The 19,339-nt window shown below is 33.9% G+C and overlaps 1 protein-coding gene across 7 annotated transcripts in view; it reads right to left on the bottom strand.

Moving 5' to 3' along the window:
• Window positions 1-19,339, bottom strand: part of WRN (WRN RecQ like helicase) — a 151,574-nt gene that overhangs the window by 75,665 nt on the left and 56,570 nt on the right. For all 7 annotated transcript variants that reach the window (XM_042934474.1, XM_042934476.1, XM_042934475.1 and 4 more), the window contains 8 exons: window positions 15,490-15,913; window positions 12,497-12,577; window positions 9,511-9,643; window positions 7,849-7,924; window positions 6,137-6,204; window positions 5,740-5,848; window positions 5,123-5,191; window positions 385-467 (listed from right to left, as the gene is read on the bottom strand). In XM_042934474.1, coding sequence (XP_042790408.1) covers window positions 385-467; window positions 5,123-5,191; window positions 5,740-5,848; window positions 6,137-6,204; window positions 7,849-7,924; window positions 9,511-9,643; window positions 12,497-12,577; window positions 15,490-15,913 — 1,043 coding nt within the window. The remainder of the gene's footprint in view (window positions 1-384; window positions 468-5,122; window positions 5,192-5,739; window positions 5,849-6,136; window positions 6,205-7,848; window positions 7,925-9,510; window positions 9,644-12,496; window positions 12,578-15,489; window positions 15,914-19,339) is intronic.

Here is a 19,339-nt window from a genome sequence, read left to right as displayed (position 1 = left end):
TCAGAATATGAAAAAAAGGAAATTATAATTTCACAGAATCTAAAAATCAACATTTATTTAATAATACATTTAAATTCCTACTGTGTGCCAGGCACTGCACTAGGGCATTTTTGCCCCCAAAATGTTTATAGTCTAGCAGAAGAAAAGTGATCTATAAACAGGCAATTATAATACAGGAGCCTAATTTCTATGGCAGAAGGAATTTTAGGTACTTAGAATAAGACAGGGAAGACACCAAGTTGCAAAGTCAGAGATTTCCTGGAGGAAATAATGTTTGAAATAAACTTTAACAGAAGTGAAATCCAATATCCATTCATATATTTAACTTTAGAGGATAACTCCATTAAATAAGCACTTATAAAGAGATCCTATCATACCACTTACCAATATTAGCCTCAAGTTGCTGGAGTAGGTTCAAGTTACCTGAACAGAATTCTGGAGTTATATACACGATTTGATATTTGCCTCTGAAAAATAAACAAAAAAAGAAATAGAAAAGGAAATATACTACAATAAAGAAAACAATCATCCAATGAATTACAACTTAAAACCATAATACCTGATAAATTTTTAAATACTACATTATATCACTCAAAACTAAATGAACATTACAAGTATGTGTATATCCACATGTATTAGTTCTCTGATTCTACTTCAACACATCAAAATAAACAGTGGCAAAGAGTACTCAGGAAGTCCTCAGCATTAAGGTGACATTAGAAGCCAGGTCCTGATTTCCAGCAGTTTAGCCCCAAAACTATAGTGTTTGAGTTAAACAGTTAAGCCTGTGGTAAACCTTCTATGTGTTGGCAATCCACCCACATACCATCCTCCTTCTTGGAGAATTACAACCCATTATCCTACCACCGACTCCCTCCCCATGATTAAATCCATAGTGCCCAAGTTTCTCCTATGTATTTTGCTCTCTTGCCTAAATATATCTTCTTGGGCCAGGGTTCAGCACTGTATCAATGTCACATCAACTGGTCTCTGTCCTAGAATTTGGAGTTCCAACCAAGAACAACCAGTCAGTCTCTGCAAATGACAAGACCTGTAATTTGTGAAAAAAAGGAGCTGCAGGGCAGTCTTCTCTATCTTATGACTAGAAAAGCAGAAAATGCTTATCTCCTCCGACAGAAGAACTGAGGAGACACAGAGAGGCCATGGATAAAAAAAAGCCTTATTGTATTTTTGATACCCAATTCAAAGTCTCTTCCTAACGGCTGGCTAATTCGTGTTCAGTGTGACCCATGAGACATTCCTATATCCTTAATATAAAATTCATTATTTGCTTAAGCTAGCTTGACTTTTTTCTATTCTGGGCAGACAGAATCCTAACTAAACAATGTTTGTAATAAAGTTTAGGTCTAGGGCATTTAAAATATATAGAGTCTCCTTTTCATTCTACTAAGTGAAGACATAAAGTTAAATAGAACGAAAACTTAATTTCCTATATAAAAAGACTTTAAAACATTTCATCTACTGTGTGTTAGGCATAGTGCTTTTATTAGGAATTAGGAACAAAACAATTAGGAACAAAATAGATATGCTTTTAATCTCATGAAATTAATTCAATATTCTAATTAACATAGGAAAACAGTATAAATAACAAGTTCTGATGTCAGCCTGCCCAAGGTTTGAATCCCAATTCTACTTCTTACAAGCTAAGTGATTTTAACTTCAGTGTGCCTCAGTTTCTTAAATGTAATGTAGTAATGATAATTATAAAGACAACTAATTCAACACAAATCTACATTGAAGGTAAATCCAATCAAATTCCACTGGCATTTGAGTTGAAAAGGTAATTTTGAAATACTTATGAAATGTTCGCTTTGGCAGCACATATACTGAAATACTTAAGGAAATACAAAGGACCTAGAAAAGACAAAAAACTTTGAAATAAAAGAACAAAATCAGAAGACTTATACTACCTGATTTCAAGGCTTATTACAAAGCTACAGTAATGAAGACACCAATCCAGATAGGCAAACAGATTGATGGAACAAAGACTGTAGCAAAAGACCCACATGTATGTAGTCATTTTGTTTTTGACAAAGGTACAAAGGCAATTCAATAGAGAAAGGATAGTATCTTCCACAAAGAGAGCTGGAACCAATTGGATATCCTTAAGAGAAAATAAGTTGTAATCAGTAACTGGTACGATACACAAAATTTACATTAAATGGGTTATAGACCTAAATGTAAAACTTAAAACTGTAACACTTTTAGGAGAAAATATAAAAGAAAGTCTCCATGATCCTGAGTTAGGCAAAGGTTTCTTAGATTCCACACCAAAAGCAAAATCCATAAAAGAACAAATTGACAGGCTGGACTTCAAAATGAAAAACTGCTCCTCTTCAAAAGAACAGTTCAGAGAATGACAAGAGAAGTCACAAACTAGAAATGTTGGCAAAGCATATACCAAATAAAGAATTTGTATTCAGAATATATAAATGATTACCAAAACTCAGTAAGGGAAAAACAACAATAAAGAATGGGCAAAAGATGTGAATAGATGCTTTCTAAAAGAAGATCTACAGATGGCCAAAAAGGACATGAAAAGATGTTCAAATTCAGTAGTCATTAAAGAAATGCAAATTAAAAACACATTGAGATCTTATTAGAATGGTTAAAATCAAGACTGGCCATACCAAGCAATGGCAGAGAGGAGGAGGGATTAGAACTCTCAGACCTTGCTAGTGGGAATATAAAATGGTACAAATCACTCTCAACAAAGTCTGGCAGTTTCTTAAAAAGTCAACATAGAATTACCTATGACCCAGCCATTCCACTAATAGGCATATACACAAAAGCATGAAAACAATCTTCAAATAAAAACTTACACACAAATTTTTGTAGTACAATTATTCATAACAGCCAGAAGTGGAAACAACCTAAATGTCCACCATTAATGAATGGTTAAACAAAGCATGTTGTGTCTGTACAATGGAATATTATTCATCCATAAAAAGAAATAAAATACTGACAACTAATGCTAAGTGAAAGAAGCCAGACACAAAAGGCCACATACTGTAGGAGTCCATTTATATGAAATGTCCAGAGTAGGCAAATCATAGAAACAGAAAGTAGATTAGTGGTTTGAAAGGGTGTTGGGGTTGAAGGGGGAGGGAGATGGGGACACTGGGGAGTGACTGCGTAATGGACACTGAGGTTGTTTCGGAGTGATGAAAATGTTCTGGAATTAGACGGTTAGATGGTTGTAAAACATTGTGATGTACTAAAAGCCACTGAACTGTATAAAATGGTTAAAATGATGACTATTATGTAAATTTATCTCAATCAGAAAAAAAAGTTAAATATATATTCACAACATGATCCAGTGATTCCACTCCTTGGTTTATACCAATCAACACATATGAACACATACCAATAAACACATAAATGAAAACATATGTCCATACAAAGACTTGCATACAAATGTTCAGAGCAGCTTTATCTGTAACAGCCCCAAACTGGAAACAATGCCATGTCTATCAACAGTTGAACAGATGAAACAAATTATGACAATACCCTTATGACGTAATCTAGTTAGCAATAAAACAGGAACGAACTATTGATACATGTAACAGCATAGATGAATCTCAAAGTAATTATGCTGTGTGATTTAAACCAGACAAAACAAGAGCACATATTGTATGACTAGTTCTGCTCATGTGCAATTTTAGAAGACATAAGCTAATCTAGAGTGGCAGACAGTAGATCAGTAGTTACCTGGTGAGTGGGGTAGACAAGGTAGGAATAAGTGAAAGGAATGCATTACAAAGGGTGTAAGTAAACACTGAGGATGATGGATAAAGGGTCAGCATCTGGATTGCAGTGATGGTTTTGTCAGTATTTATACGTCAAACTCACCAAATTACACATTTTAAGTATGTAAAAATTATTGTATTGCAATTATATCTCAATAAAGGTAATTTAAAATGTTTAAAAGAAAGAAAACATACGTTCTAAAAAAGATTTTATAGGAATGTTCACAGAAGCTTTATTAGTAGTAGCCCTGAACTACAAACAGCTTAGGCATCTACTGCTGAGGAAATGAAAAAACAAACTGTGGTCTTTTCATACGATGACGTTTCATTCTGATATATCAAAAAAATTATGGATACGTGCAACAACAGGAAGGATTCTCAAAACATTTTGCTGAATGAAAGAAATCTTACACAAAAGTTTTTATTGTATGAATCCATTTATATGAAGTTCTAGAACAGACAAAAGTATGGTAGAAAAACATTAGTGGTTCGTTTTAGAATGGAGATAGAACGACAGATGGAATAGGAAGAGACGTGAAGGAACTTTCTGGAGTGACAGTAACATTCTATATCTTGATGGGGGTTTGGGTTATACATTTGTATGCATTTATCAAAACTCAGTAAATACATGTGTATATGTGTGTATATTAATAAGATATATACATTGTTAATATACATACACACACATATTTTTTTTTTAATGTTTTTATTTATTTTTGAGACAGAGAGAGACAGAGCATGAGCAGGGAGGGGCAGAGAGAGAGGGAGACACAGAATCCGAAACGGGCTCCAGGCTCTGAGCTGTCAGCACAGAGCCCGATGCGGGGCTCGAACTCACAGACCGTGAGATCGTGACCTGAGCCGAAGTCGGACGCCCAACCGACTGAGCCACCCAGGCACCCCATATTTTTGTGTGTATGTGAGATTTTATCCTTGTTAGAAATTATGCTATGATAGGACTGGTGGGGCAAGAGATTTAGAATCCAGTCCATGCTCAGCCATGAATTCGTTGAGTGACTTCAGGCAAATTACTCGCTCTGGGCCTCAACTTCGTCTGTAAAAATGAGACAAAACTAGATACATACTCTCCTACTTCTACTTTCAAAACCAAAATTTTACAATTCTAAGACTACAATGCTAAATTCACAGTCCAAGAACTAAAAATAATAGATTTCTTTTAAGTCTTAAAAATTTTTTTAATTATCAGTTCTGTAAATGTGCTATAAAAAACAAAATACATTTTTTAATCAGGAACATTTTGTCCATGAATTAAATAAAAATCTTTTGTGTACAAAGTTCTCTCACATATCATAGACACAACCACCTAATCAGAAATCATATAAGTTACTCACAATTTAATATCCTCTAGAACATTTTTTGACTGTGCTGATCCCAGAAAACAAGCTGGAATGTTGGACATTCTATAAGAAGAAAAACAAATATTCTGGAGTCATGCACACACTACAAATATCAACTTAATTCTTAAGGAATAAAGAAACAATGATGAACAATCCTCTTTGCAATCTTCATTCTTTTTATAACTCACTGATTTAATAAACAAATTCCTTCGAAGGCCATATGAGAAAGCAAGTTGTTAAGGCAGGTTTTTCAAAAAGATTGTAAGCTCAAGTTAAAGAGGTTTAAAATGTTTCTGTCACTTAAAATTATACTTCCATGTATACACTTCATATCAAGCTAAAGAGTAAGGGTAACCAAAAGAGAAAAGACTTTTGAGATATGGATGTAAACTGGCTTAGAGTTTGCCGTTACACAAATTTTTACTGGGGTCATCTGGTAGTCTTGGATTTTAGAGAACTCAAGAAAGAAGGTAAGTCCTTCCACCAAAGGGTCATGTATCACTAATAAAGATAGAGCAACACTCACAGAAATGTGTTACTGGGAACTAGATTTTAACATACAGGATAGATTACATGTTTCCTTCATGGAAGAAAAAGAAAACATTACTGACTGAAGCTGGAGCACTTGGTCTTCCATCAAAGAAATAAGAGGAGAGATGACAAGGCCAATCTTGCCTAAATACACAGGTGGGAACTGGAAGCACAAACTCTTTCCATATCCTGGAAATAAAAATAATACACTGATAGAAATAAAAATAAAGACTTGGTACTTTGATTTCTTCTTACAACATAGTTGGCTGAGATGAACCACTAACATTTTATCCTCTTATCCTCCTAACAGCTAATTCGTGCATAAATGTGAGCATCTAATCTCAGATCCCTCTCTTCTGAATTTTAAATCATTTGCATTTGTATTTATATTTTGAGAGTACAGTGAAAGATTACACCCTTGAAAACCTTTAAGTTTTATATTTTAGAGGACTACATTATTGCTTGAGTACAGCTTACCAGTTGCCATCACAACAACATTATCTCTTCTTTCTTCCAGTACAGAATGAATCACCTTCCACTGAACCCTGCAGGGTAAAAAGCAAAAGGCTATTTTGTTTTACTAACAAAAAACCCAAGGACAAGTTGAAACCTGTTTAATTTTTTCGCTACCTCCAACAGAATTTGTTCTACATTTTTGAGTTTCAATACAAAAAATGTATAAACCCTGGAACTTTAAAACAAAGAGTCCCATGTGATCAAGCTCCCATTCAAGCTGATTTCACAGTTACGAGTTTCAATTGGTATATGCATTAAATTTCATTACATATATCAAAACTATAAAATAAATTCTAAGTTTCATACCAGAAACCCAATAGAATCATCGATTTAAAATAAATAAAAGAAATGCTCCAGGGGCAAGGACTGCCTGAGAAGGGAAATGAGGGAACTTTCTGGAATGACTTTAATGTTCCGTATTTGACCAAAGGCTTAGGCTGGTTTGACCATCTCCTCGTATGTAAATTTTACATCAAAGAAATAAATCATAAATATATAGCTATAATGATTTATACGCTGAAGTACTTAAGGAGATGTGTAATGGTGTCCACAATTTACCTTGAAATGCATTTTTAAAATTGGATAGATTAAGGAATGGATAGAGAGGTGACAGATGAATACATGATAAAGCAAGGATAGTAAAATGTTGAATATACAGGTATTCATAGTAAAAAAAATTCTTTCAACTTTACACTATCTTTGAAACTTTTTAAATAAAATACTGAGGGAAAAATCAATAGGCAAGGTGATCTTCTGATGTGCTGATAATGACCTATTTTTTTCTTATGTGAGTGCTGGTTACACAGGGTGCCTAGTTTGTGAAAATTCATTCATCTGTACATTCATGTGCACTCTTCTGTATGTAGGACATAGTTTAATAAAAAAAACATTTAAGATCAAAGAAAAAGGGAAAGAAATGTCTCCATGGGTTAAATTTTAAATTCCCAGACTGAGAACAAACTGAGGGTTGATGGGGGGTGGGAGGGAGGGCAGGGTGGGTGATGGGTATTGAGGAGGGAACCTTTTGGGATGAGCACTGGGTGTTGTATGGAAACCAATTTGACAGTAAATTTCATATATTAAAAAATAAAAAAATAAAAATAAATAAATAAATAAATAAATAAATTTTAAATTCCCAGAATAGGAAAAATCCAGTCTAGATTTTTACATTCTTATTAATTTACTTGTTCTTCATCTCATTTTTATTCATCTCCTTTTAATACTTATAAATGTGCCCCTTAGACATAAATACATTTGAATACATTAAAACTGGTAAGATTATCACTGTTCTTCCAACTGTTGTCTTATGAATTTCTATTATATGAGCATGCTTTGGACAGTAAGATGTACAAAACAGACACACAGATATTTATTTAATGAAAAACAAGTCAGTGTTAAGTTAGATTAATTTATTGATGTATTTAAACTAGTTTCTACACAGAACTCTCTAGGGTAAAGAAAACCATTTTCCTCTCTTACAAAAACAATTCGCAGATATGAATTTTATATAAATATTATTTTAAAATAACTTTGTAATCACAGGAAATACAGTGTGGAATATATAAACTACAGTGAAGTTGTGCTATTACTATTATACGGATGGACTATTTGCCATTTTTCCTTTGTGTAAAAAATTATGAATATGCAATTTAATTAGGAGAGATTATACTCACGGTTTAAAACTTGAATGGCCAAAGTACTTCTTGAGGAAATTAATTTGCATTTCATTAGGTCCTGGTAATGAAGGGTCTTAAAATAAAAGTAAAATGGCATTTACGTTAAAATACAAGTGATAGGGAATAAAAATTTTTATTTCATTGGCTTCTTTTAAAGAATTTGGTGAGGGGTGCGTGGGTGGCTCGGTCAGTTAGGCGTCTGACTTTGGCTCAGGTCATGATCTCACAGTTGAGTTTGAGCCATGCATCAGGCTCTGTGCTGACACAGCCTGGAGCCTGCTTTGGATTCTGTGTTTCTTCCTCACTCTCTACCCGTCCCCTGTGCGCGCGCTCTCTCTCTCTCTCTCTCTCTCTCTCTCTCAAAAAATGTTCTTTTTTTAAAGAATACAGTGATAAATAACAAAGATTACTGTTTCCTGTCTTTTAAATCCAACTAATTTGGCCCTCTGAATACTAGTCATGACTCCAGTTACACACTTTGATTATTACCTAATACCAAGGATTAGAACTGTGTTGTTCTACTACAAAGTGGTTCACATTTTGCCAACACTATAAGAAAACAATGTTTTGGAATTTGCTACAGTTCTAAAACCTAACATGCAGACCCAGCCACGGCAAGCAATATACCAATGCAAATGTCATAATACAACCAACCTTCAATTAATAGTAATCAGAAATTAAATGGTCACAAATAAAATCCAGAGATAAAATTAAATCTTATTTTAGTTACCACTCCACCAAATCTTTGGCCAAAATTTTAACTGCCTAGCACAATGGAGTTACATTAACTTTTACTCAACTGATTTTTATTTTCTATTCAGGTTGAACAGTTCATGAGTGGCCAAGAGCTAAGTATCAAGACCATTTACCTATAAATAAATGAAAACTTATTATTATACTTCTCAGCTTTAACAATTCCAAATAGAGAACTAAATTGATTTGAAGATACTATGCCTTGATTTAATACAAGAAAACAAACAGAACAACACTTTCTTTACCATCTTCATATACTTTCCACCTACAATATTTATGTTAATTTTCCTACATTATAACATTGATGAATCTAACTCTAGAGAGTGTTCTACTTCACGAGAAGACCCCATGGTTTGCCATAATGAATTCTGCTACTTAACGCTTGAATAACAAGAGGTCATTTCATGGATTCCTTATGATAGTTGGCATACACAGTATGAAAATTAGTCTGTTTTGCAGTCTGACATTGTGCCACTTGCTTTAAGTAATAAATTCCTGAATAACAGAAACTATATCTACGTCTTCAACGATAATGTTTAATATAAGTAATTAAGGATTCTTATTAATGATATCCTATTAATTTCTTGAATATAAAATATATTTCTTGAATAATATATAATATATATATATATATATTACAATGTGCGCCAAATAACACACACATCACATCACATCACATCACCATATGCGCCAAATAACACATTTCTATTATGACACTTTTGTTAAAAGTAAGAATTATGCTTTATAAAGACCAAAGCACTAAGGGACTTAATAACAAGTTTTTAGGACCTTATTAATTATATGCCACAAAATCCTTGGCTCCAAAGTGTTTAAAAACTGGACCCTAAATTAGAGTCAGCGGTAGGTACCAGAGGTGAGTCACTGCAAACATATTACAGCGCATACCTTCATCATCTCCTTCTTCAATAGTTTCAAACTCATCTTCATCATCTTCAAAAGGAACATCCAGATTTCTGTCCATTTTTGTGCCTTTTGAATGAATTGAATCTGCCGTGCCACTATTTAGATTTTCTAAAGACTGGAAGTTTAAAAGAAACCTTAGAAGCAAAACCATTGACAGTGTCGTATCTTTTTCACCAAACACAAAAGGAGTATTATTAACAGAACCTACAATTTTGTTCAAAGCTAACAGATGTGCAACCACTCTCACAAAAGAACATGTGTGCTCTGGTTTAAATATGTACTCAAGAGTGGTTTGTAAGGCACAAGGCCAAAGATGGAATACTTCCAGCATAAACAGGGTTCATTAATAGCATATAATGAACTGCCTATGGGGAAAGTTACCAAAATTTGAATAAAATTTGAATTTAAAACTTTTCTTCTTGGGGGCGCCTGGTGGCTCAGTCCATTAAGCGTCCAACTTTGGCTCAGGTCATGATCTCACGGTCCGGGAGTTTGAGCCCCACTCCAGGCTCTGTGCTGACAGCTCAGAGCCTGGAGCCCGCTTCAGATCCTGTGTCTCCCTCTCTCTGACCCTCCCCCATTCATGCTCTGTCTCTGTCTCAAAAATAAATAAACATTAAAAAAAATTTTTTTTTTTTAACTTTTCTTCTTGGGGCGCCTGGGTGGCTCAGTTGGTTAAGCAAACAACTCTTGATTTCCGCCCTGGTCATGATCTCACGGTTTGTGGGATCCCAGGCTTCATACTTGGGATTCTCTCTCCCTCTCTCTCTCTCAAAATAAATAAATGAAGTTTAAAAAAAACTTTAAACTTTTTTTTCCTTTATCATATTTCAATGTTTTCAATTGCCAAGAGGTAAATGCAGGTTTGACTATTATTTTATGAGTTTCTCCATATCATGTGTCAGCATAACATTTAAACAATAAACAAATAATAAATGTATTTTTTGTGAATTATGTGAATGTGTTTATGTGAATTGTGAAAACAACAATAAAATATTGTAATAATTTTAGGAAAGGAATATTACAAATGTGAAATAAAGCTATGCTTTATTTTGGCTTGACAATATTGGATTTTCTCCCCTAAATGTAGATTATCTATTTAAAGAATGTAGGATATTTCAAAATTGTTTCATCTATATGGGTTTTTTTTTGTTGTTTTTTGTTTGTTTGTTTGTTTTTTACTGAGAAGTGACAGGAAGAATTGTTAAACCACAGTTCTCATTTTCTCTTTTTATTAAACCGTCCACTTAATATATTTGACTTTAATAGCTTTTTTTTTAATTTTTTTTTTTTTAACGTTTACTTATTTTTGAGACAGAGAGAGACAGAGCATGAACGGGGGAGGGTCAGAGAGAGGGAGACACAGAATCTGAAACAGGCTCCAGGCTCGGAGCTGTCAGCACAGAGCCCAACGCGGGGCTCGAACTCACGGACCGCGAGATCATGACCTGAGCCAAAGTCGGCCGCTTAACCGACTGAACCACCCAGGCGCCCCGTTTAATAGCTTTTTTAAAAGTGTATTCATTTCAGGCCTGGAAAAGAAAGAGTGATTCTGTTCCCGATTCTTCATTCAAGTCAACAAATACGCTTAGAAAAGCATTCTGAAAATAAAGTTCTCTCATATGTGCATCCAGATTGCCTTCTAAGAGGTTCAATATACAATGTAAGATTGTGGAAGTCTGCAAGTGTCCTCCAAATGCACTACTTGAACAGCATTCTACAGAGAAATGGTTAATCAATAAGGGAGTACGATTTAGTATTTACATTCTATTATTGCTATTAGCTAATATTTATTAAACACTTAAGAAATGTCAGGCTCTGTACTAAGCTCTTCACAAATGACACCTTAAATAATAGTTACAGCTGTTAACTGAGTACCAAAAAGACTAAGAAACTTGCCCAAAGTCACACAGCAAATAAATGGAGAAGCTGGGATTCGAACCCACATCTAAATTCAGAATCCAAAAAAAATTAAATTAACTAATTAATTAATTCAGAATCCACATTCCCAGTCACTACCCACTACTCTGGCTCAAAACTAAAGAATCAGGACCCTAAACTCATTTCATTAAAAAGAAAAAAAATCACATCAACCTAAAGATGAGGAATAAAAGGTACACATTATGATGAGCTTGTGTGTTTTTCTTCATTTTCAATTAATTTGGATAAATTTAAGCTTTGCTTTCTTCTTGTCCATCCCTAGTTCATTCCTGACAAAGAAACTGGAGGTTGGGTGAAGTGATGGAAAACAGACTTATAAAATAGTATTTTCAACTGTGATAGTAAGATAGGGGTAGATGAAACAACTTAAAACATTACAAAATTATATATAATAACTATATCCATAGTAAATAAGACTTTTTCAAAGCAAGTGAAGAACAATACTGAATGTATAACAACAGAACTTCCAAATCAAAGGGGATACACATAGATGGGAAGAAAAAGAAACCTATTTCAATAGCAGAGGGCGAAACTGCTACCCATTTTCCAGGAAAAGATTTAAAAGAAGTGACCTGGGAGAAATATGTTTTCTAATATGTAAAAATTAGCATACTACTAAAACATTATAAAGATGTAAAGAAATATGAAATGGAAAACAAAATCTAGGGGCGCCTGGGTGGCTCAGTCGGTTACATGTCTGACTTCAGCTCAGGTCATGATCTTGTGATCCGTGAGTTTGAGCCCCGCATCAGGCTCTGTATGACAGCTCAGAGCCTGGAACCTGCTTCCAATTCTGTGTCTCCCTCTCTCTCTGTCCCTTCCCCGCTCACGCTATCTCTCTGTCTCTCAATAATAAATAAATAAATGTTAAAAAAAATTAAAAAAAAAACAACAAAAACAAAATCTAATGATTATGTAATTGACAGTAATCACACTATGGGAGGACATTTAGAATTAGGTAATATTTTACTTAATTAAATTCCCTTTTTAAGGAACTGGAAGCAAATTTCCATAATTTCAAACATACCTTAATCATCTCTAGTTCTAAATCTTCATCACTTTCAATTACATAAGATAGATCCTCTTCATTATCCTTGGGAAATAAATCCTTTAAAAAAAATAGTATTTCAAACATTAATTTTCCAATGTAATTGACTCAATATCCTGTTTTCTACAAAATAAAGTTACTATACATGAGATATCTTTAGACAACTTTCTCTTCTTCTCCAGTAGATAAATTTATAATACATATTTATATGTTTATATGACACACAGATAGAAAAGGAGAGAGGGTGGTAAGGAAGAAGAGAAAGAGGGAGGAATAAATAGATGCAAAGAAACAAAGAACCAAAGAAAAGGAGAATGAAGGAAATATAACTGGAAAGATAGACAAGACAGACAGACTGACTTGAAATAAAACCCCCCACAAGCTAAAAGTGAGTACAAAGTGACAAGTTCGACAATGGTTAAACAGTATCAAACTGTGTTTCCCGACTTGAGTACAAGAACCTTACAATGTTGAAAAATTCTATTATATTCCATTCCATTCCATTCCATTCTATTCTATTCTATTCCAGGAACAACAGGTGTTCTTTTATATCTACTGATTTTAGGAGCTCACAAAAAAGCTGCTATGACTGTAATAATACCTTTAGATTGATCACTTTTACAAACAGTACCTACATATTTGAAAAACAGTATCAGATATGTTATTTATTCAGATATTGCAAAGGTACAGATATGAGGAAACTTTACAATTTGGCAATCCCCAGGAAGCAAGGGTCCAACAGCATGGGAACCTGCACAAAAAAAATGTAGGACCCAAAAAAAGTCCAATCTTTAAATTGAAAGTAGGAAAAGGAAGTCTAGCCATAATTAACCTGCAAAAATTAAGCCTTCAAAAAGGATTTTAAAGTAAGTTTTATAGAAAGAGAAAAAAATTCTTTTACTATTATTTTACCCTTTTAAAATTTTTTTTTTCAACGTTTTTTATTTATTTTTGGGACAGAGAGAGACAGAGCATGAACAGGGGAGGGGCAGAGAGAGAGGGAGACACAGAATCGGAAACGGGCTCCAGGCTCCGAGCCATCAGCCCAGAGCCTGACGCGGGGCTCGAACTCACGGACCGCGAAATCGTGACCTGGCTGAAGTCGGACGCTCAACCGACTGCGCCATCCAGGCGCCCCTATTTTACCCTTTTAAATAGGGTCTTTAATGAATAAAGAAAAAAATTGCTAATGGTTATTACACAATAAGAATGGCAATAATTGGGGTAAAAGATGGCAGTGAGATCATTAAATTTTGATCATTCTATATCATTTTATGAAACCTATCATCTTAAAATGTATACCTAATAAGAAATTTCCAAAAGGTTAAAGGTTGATGTAGCCATTAGCAAAATATATTTCCTAAAAGGGGAATATGTTTTACAAGTGGTTGGGGTGAGAATAGCTTGAAAATCTTTTTTTACTTTTTTAATTTTTTTTTTTTTTTTTTTTTGAGAGAGACAGCAAGCATGTGCGTGCACATGAAAAGGGCAGGGACAGAGGGAGAGGAAGAGAGAGAATCTTAAGCAGACTCCATGCCCAGCGCAGAGTCTCACGCCAGGTTTGATCTCACAACCATGAGATCACAACCTGTGCTGAAATCAAGAGTTGAACACTTAACCAACTGAGCCACCCAGGTGCCCCTTGAAAATCATTTTAAAATAAAACACATTAATATGTAGGTAGAAGTGATTATTAATATAGTTACCAAACAGAGAATTTCTCAAATACTAAGATTTTGATTGCCATTAGAAAACTGAAAAGGGAAATAACCTTATTATATGACTTTCAAATTTAATTTTAAAAACGTAAAACTTGGGGCGCCTGGGTGGCTCAGTCGGTTAAGCGTCCGACTTTGGCTCAGGTCACAATCTCGCAGTATGTGAGTTCAAGACCCGCGTTGGGCTCTGTGCTGACTGCTCAGAGCCTGGAGCCTGTTTCAGATTCTGTGTTTCCCTCTCTCTCTGACCCTCCCCCGTTCCTGCTCTGTCTCTCTCTGTCTCAAAAATAAATAAACGTTAAAATAAATAAATAAATAAAAATAAATAAATAAATAAAAAATAAAAACATAAAACTTCATTATTGCAAAATAAAATGTATAAAATTCTACCAAATATGGACATCATAGGTAATTTTCTAAACTAAGGAAAAACAAATGAGACAAAAGTATAGGCTATATGATGTCTGTTTTTATGGTTTGTCTTTACAATAAAAGAAACACAAAGATTTTTCTAATACAACCTCATTATTTCAAAAAATATCCTTAACTTAGCCAGGAGAAAAACATTACCTCACAAATTAAACTAATAAAATCAGAACATAATAAGAAATCTAAACATTAAATTGACAGAGAATATAGAAGTTTAACAATCTATTAAGAAAAAAACAGGTCAAGACTCTCTGGATGCCAGGAAAGGGTAGTGTCAGGCAAAAATATCAGTTTGTTAGAAACCCTCTTACAACAGCAAGTAAAGAAAATCTGTATGAGGAAATAAAACTACTTCCAAAGCAAATTTGGAAGAGTAAACACTAGTAGGTATATAGGAATTCCACAAAAAAAAAAAAAAACAAAACACAAAAAACAAAAAAACCCAGAGTTATCTATTATATAAAAATCAGGAGAAATGCTAAAATAGCAAAGTACAATGAATGTGTACTGACACTTTAAAATCTTTTCATTGTAAGACCGTAAGTTGCTGCTTATTAGACTCAGTCAAAGCAGCAAACTAGAGCTCACGTGTCAAATTCAGCCCACTTTTTGTTTTTGTTAGTAAATTTTTACTTGAATGCAAACAAGCTCATTTGTTTACATTTGTCTATAGTTGCTCTCACATTAAATTGGCAGAACTGAACAGTTATAACAGGAACCGTGTGGTCTGCAAAGCCTAAAATGTTCACTATCTGCCCTTTTACAGAAAAACATCAGCGAACCCCTAGTAGTGAATGACAATTGTTTTCTCTTTTTTTTTAGTACCTCAGGAGATTTGCAAGTAACATCACTAAGAACTTTTTCCTGAGCCTGCTGCTCCAAAATCTGTAGTTCATATTCTGTAATATCTAACGAGTGCAAACAAATTCTTTCTGTGTTCTCTCTCAACTTATTGTCTTCTTCTAATACATCTTCAAGCCCATCTTCTCTTTGTTTTACTTCATTTCCAACTACATTTTCCTCATCATGTTTAATTAAATCAAGTGCTGTGTCCCACGTCTCATCTTTAACTTTAGTAAAACTTTCATGTTCTCTAATTTGTTTCTGTTGTACTCCATCAGCAGTTGGATTTTCCAATGGTGATAAGTGAAAATTAGCACTGGGCCTCAGTTCAGTCTCAGTTGAACCAAATATCGTCTTCCTTAATGAATACAGATTTTCTGAAATATCATTTAATAGTGTAGAAATCCTAAAAAAAATTAAGAAAGGGTAATTCAACTTTAACTGTAATTATGAACACAAGTCATAATGCTTTTTAGTAAGTACAAGCTTTCTAGCCTGACCTTCACTTAAAAGACAAATTGATTTAAAATTATTCTTCATTCCCTAATAACCACTATATGCTTATGGCTGTGGGTTACTCTCTAGTACTGTAAGACACTTCTGTATTTAACTTGTACACGTACTAAGCATATATGCTAATATGCTTGTTGGCTTGTAGGCTTACTAGTGTCAGTAGCGTTTAGTCCCAAACTAATTATTTATGCCAGTTACACTTTTTGTGGCAATTAATTTAAATATAAGTCAAATCGATGATACATGACCACCAAAAAAAAATTTGTTTTAAGTTGAACATGCTGAAAGACTCAGCAAATTTCCTTTTTTATAAAAAAAGTTCTGATTAACTATAGTCAAAACAACCAAAAAAGTTTGGAGGAAAAATCTTAAAAACTCCTAGGACTCTGCATTCAGATTGTTTCAAGTGTCTTAAGTTTTCACTCCTAATTTTAAAGAAACTAAAACTAGAAATTGCAAATGATACACAACGGGCATGAGTTAAAAAAGAAACTCCAAAGAGCAGTCCTATATTTAATGAAAAAGCCATGATAAATATAAAAAGACTGAGAAACAAATATATACTAATATGTTAAATTAAAAGAAAATTTTTATGATCCTACATTTTAACTAACTTTTTCAATTTGCTGATCAATTACTAGTCCCAACAGTAACACATAAGAGTGTTTATGTTATAATTCAAAAATGATGCTGTTTAGCATAGTCAATAATCACAAAACTAGAATATATTCTTTGGAATAAGAAAAAAACTTCCCATCAGTGGACAAATAAGAAAATATGGAGAGGCTGTATGTGAATAAATATGATATGAATTTTTTTTAAGTTTATTTATTTTGAGAGAGAGCATGAACAGGGGAGAGACAGAGAGAAGGAGAGAGAGAGAATCCCAAGCAGACTCCGCACCACCAGCATGGACCTGATGGGGGCTTGAACTCATGAACCAGGAGATCATGACCTGAGCTGAAACCAAGAGTTGGACACTTAACCAACTGAACCATCCAGGTGCCCCATAAGAAATTCTTAACTCGTTAATTATAGTTGCTAATAATAGCATTTTAACTAAGTGACTTTAAACATCTATTTATAACCAAACCTGCAAAGGAAAACCACTGCTAGAGTGTAAATTTTTTTTTAATGTTTATTTATTTTTGAGAGCGAGAGAGAGAGAGAAAGCAAGTGTGAGCAGAGGAGGGGCAGAGAGAAGGAGAGGGAAACACAAAATCCGAAGTAGGCTCCAGGCTCTGAGCTGTCAGCATAGAGCCCGACACAGGGCTCAAACTCACGAACCGTGAGATCATGACCTGAGCCAAAGTTGGATGCTTAACCAACCAAGTCACCCAGGATCCCCTAGCGTGTAAAATGAGACACACTATCTTGTCTGTTGGTAATAGGGTTTATTAAAACAATTTTTAGTTACTTCATAAAAGTGGAAGTTAGGGGGAGAAAAGAGAATATGATAAGCAAAGAGACATTTTTACTATTTAGTTAACAATTTTGTTTAGCTCTTCTAATTCTTCTGTATTGAAATTAATACTTAATAACATCTGACATGACTTTTAAAGTTTTATATTGATGATTTGAATAAAAATTTGATCATTCATGGGAATAAACTATCAAAAATGCTGAGTTGTTTCATGATTTTTTCCCATGCTAAAAATAGCACCAAAGTTGGGCTCAAGCTTAAGTTGACAAATCTACATCAATACAAACAAAATCAAAATTAAATTCAAAACCTAAAAACTCACTAATTCTAACATTCTAAAATTGTTCAAATCTTATGGAGAACAGTTAGCATTATACTTAGGTATTCAAATATAAGAACCACACATTAATAGTTTAGGAGAAACAGATATGTGACATCATTACATTGTTAAATGCATGGTAATGTTGTAACATATAAATACAGCAACAGTGACATACAGATTGACAAGACTGTAAGAGCTTATTTATTCTGTGCTAATATCAGAGGATGACATGCCTCACGTGAGGTAACTATTTAACAAATATCAAAGGCTATCTTCTTCAGTAAGGCATAATATACTTTTCTTTCTCTCTTGGAATTGTTATTATGCATATTAGTAGCCTACAGAAAACATCAGCACCCAAAAGAATGCCAAGGACAGGACAGCAACACAAGAGATGTATAATGAATTTAAATCAACAGCTAAGAAGTATTGTACAATCCAATACCTTCCAGGTTCACTGAAGCATAAAACTATCCCCTTCTCTAACACACCTCAATTGACTCTACTTTTAAAGTTCTCACTTCTAATTTTTATAGTTTTTTCCACTCTTTCACAGATTGCCACCTTTAACTTCCAGGTGTGGTCATGTGCACACCCTTCCTTATCCATGCCTGGTTTTCACTTTAACTGGATATCCAAGCTTATCAAACTGTATCTATAAACAAAAAGCAAATAGGTTCTGAATGGGTTTCATCCACTATGTACTTCAGTGAGTTTGAATTCATGCTTAGGGCATGTATTTTCGCATTCAGAGGCCTTTTTTGCTCCCCCTTGGTTCTAATGTGTAATTTGGTAAGTTAGGTATTATGCAGACTTCTCACAAAGAACCTGAAATAAGAAATTTAACTAGTCCTTATTTGACACTGAAACTTGACAAGATCTTTCTTTACTAAAGATGAATCCAGTATTTCCTATTCTCAAGTTTTAAGAACACTTATATAGCTTTGTTATTACAAAGCAAAGCATTAATGAGACATAATCTACATTTAATAGACAGTCTAACTGCTGGAACAAAAATCTGGAATACGCGTAAATACCATGTAAACAGTGACTATTTTTCTTTCATGGAGGGAAAAATGTAAAATTGAATATGAAATGGCTCTACTGGTACCTGTCCCCATTTGACAGTCAGTCTTTCAGAAATTCTCAATTACATAAAAACCACTAAAACAAACTAGGGGGAAAAAGGACTTTGAAAAAGATCTGATTCTCTGTATCATATTTTGAAATATCACAGTCAACATATATCACAAATCTCATCCCCCAAAAATACACAAACATTGCATTTTGTCAAAATCAGAATTCTATTTCAACAAACTGCTGACATTCGTACAAAGTATTTTTGCCTCAATATTGTATTACTACATTGTAATCATTCCATGTTCAAGAGTATTCCTGATTTTAGAGGAGTCATTCAGCAATTAAGGCTCCCGCAAGGCCTAGTCCCTGAAAGAGTCAGCTACAAGGCACCAGTAATCCAACCTCTATTAATCCAAATATCTCAAATTATCTAGGGCTTTAGCTATAAAATTACATTTAAAATCTGAATGCCTCTTGTTCTAACAGTGTCCTGA

Source organism: Panthera leo, chromosome B1 (genome assembly GCF_018350215.1).
Source record: "Panthera leo isolate Ple1 chromosome B1, P.leo_Ple1_pat1.1, whole genome shotgun sequence".
In the NCBI taxonomy this organism is placed as follows: domain Eukaryota; kingdom Metazoa; phylum Chordata; class Mammalia; order Carnivora; family Felidae; genus Panthera; species Panthera leo.
Note: the sequence above shows the minus strand (reverse complement) of the source record. Positions and strands in the feature narration are given on the sequence as shown.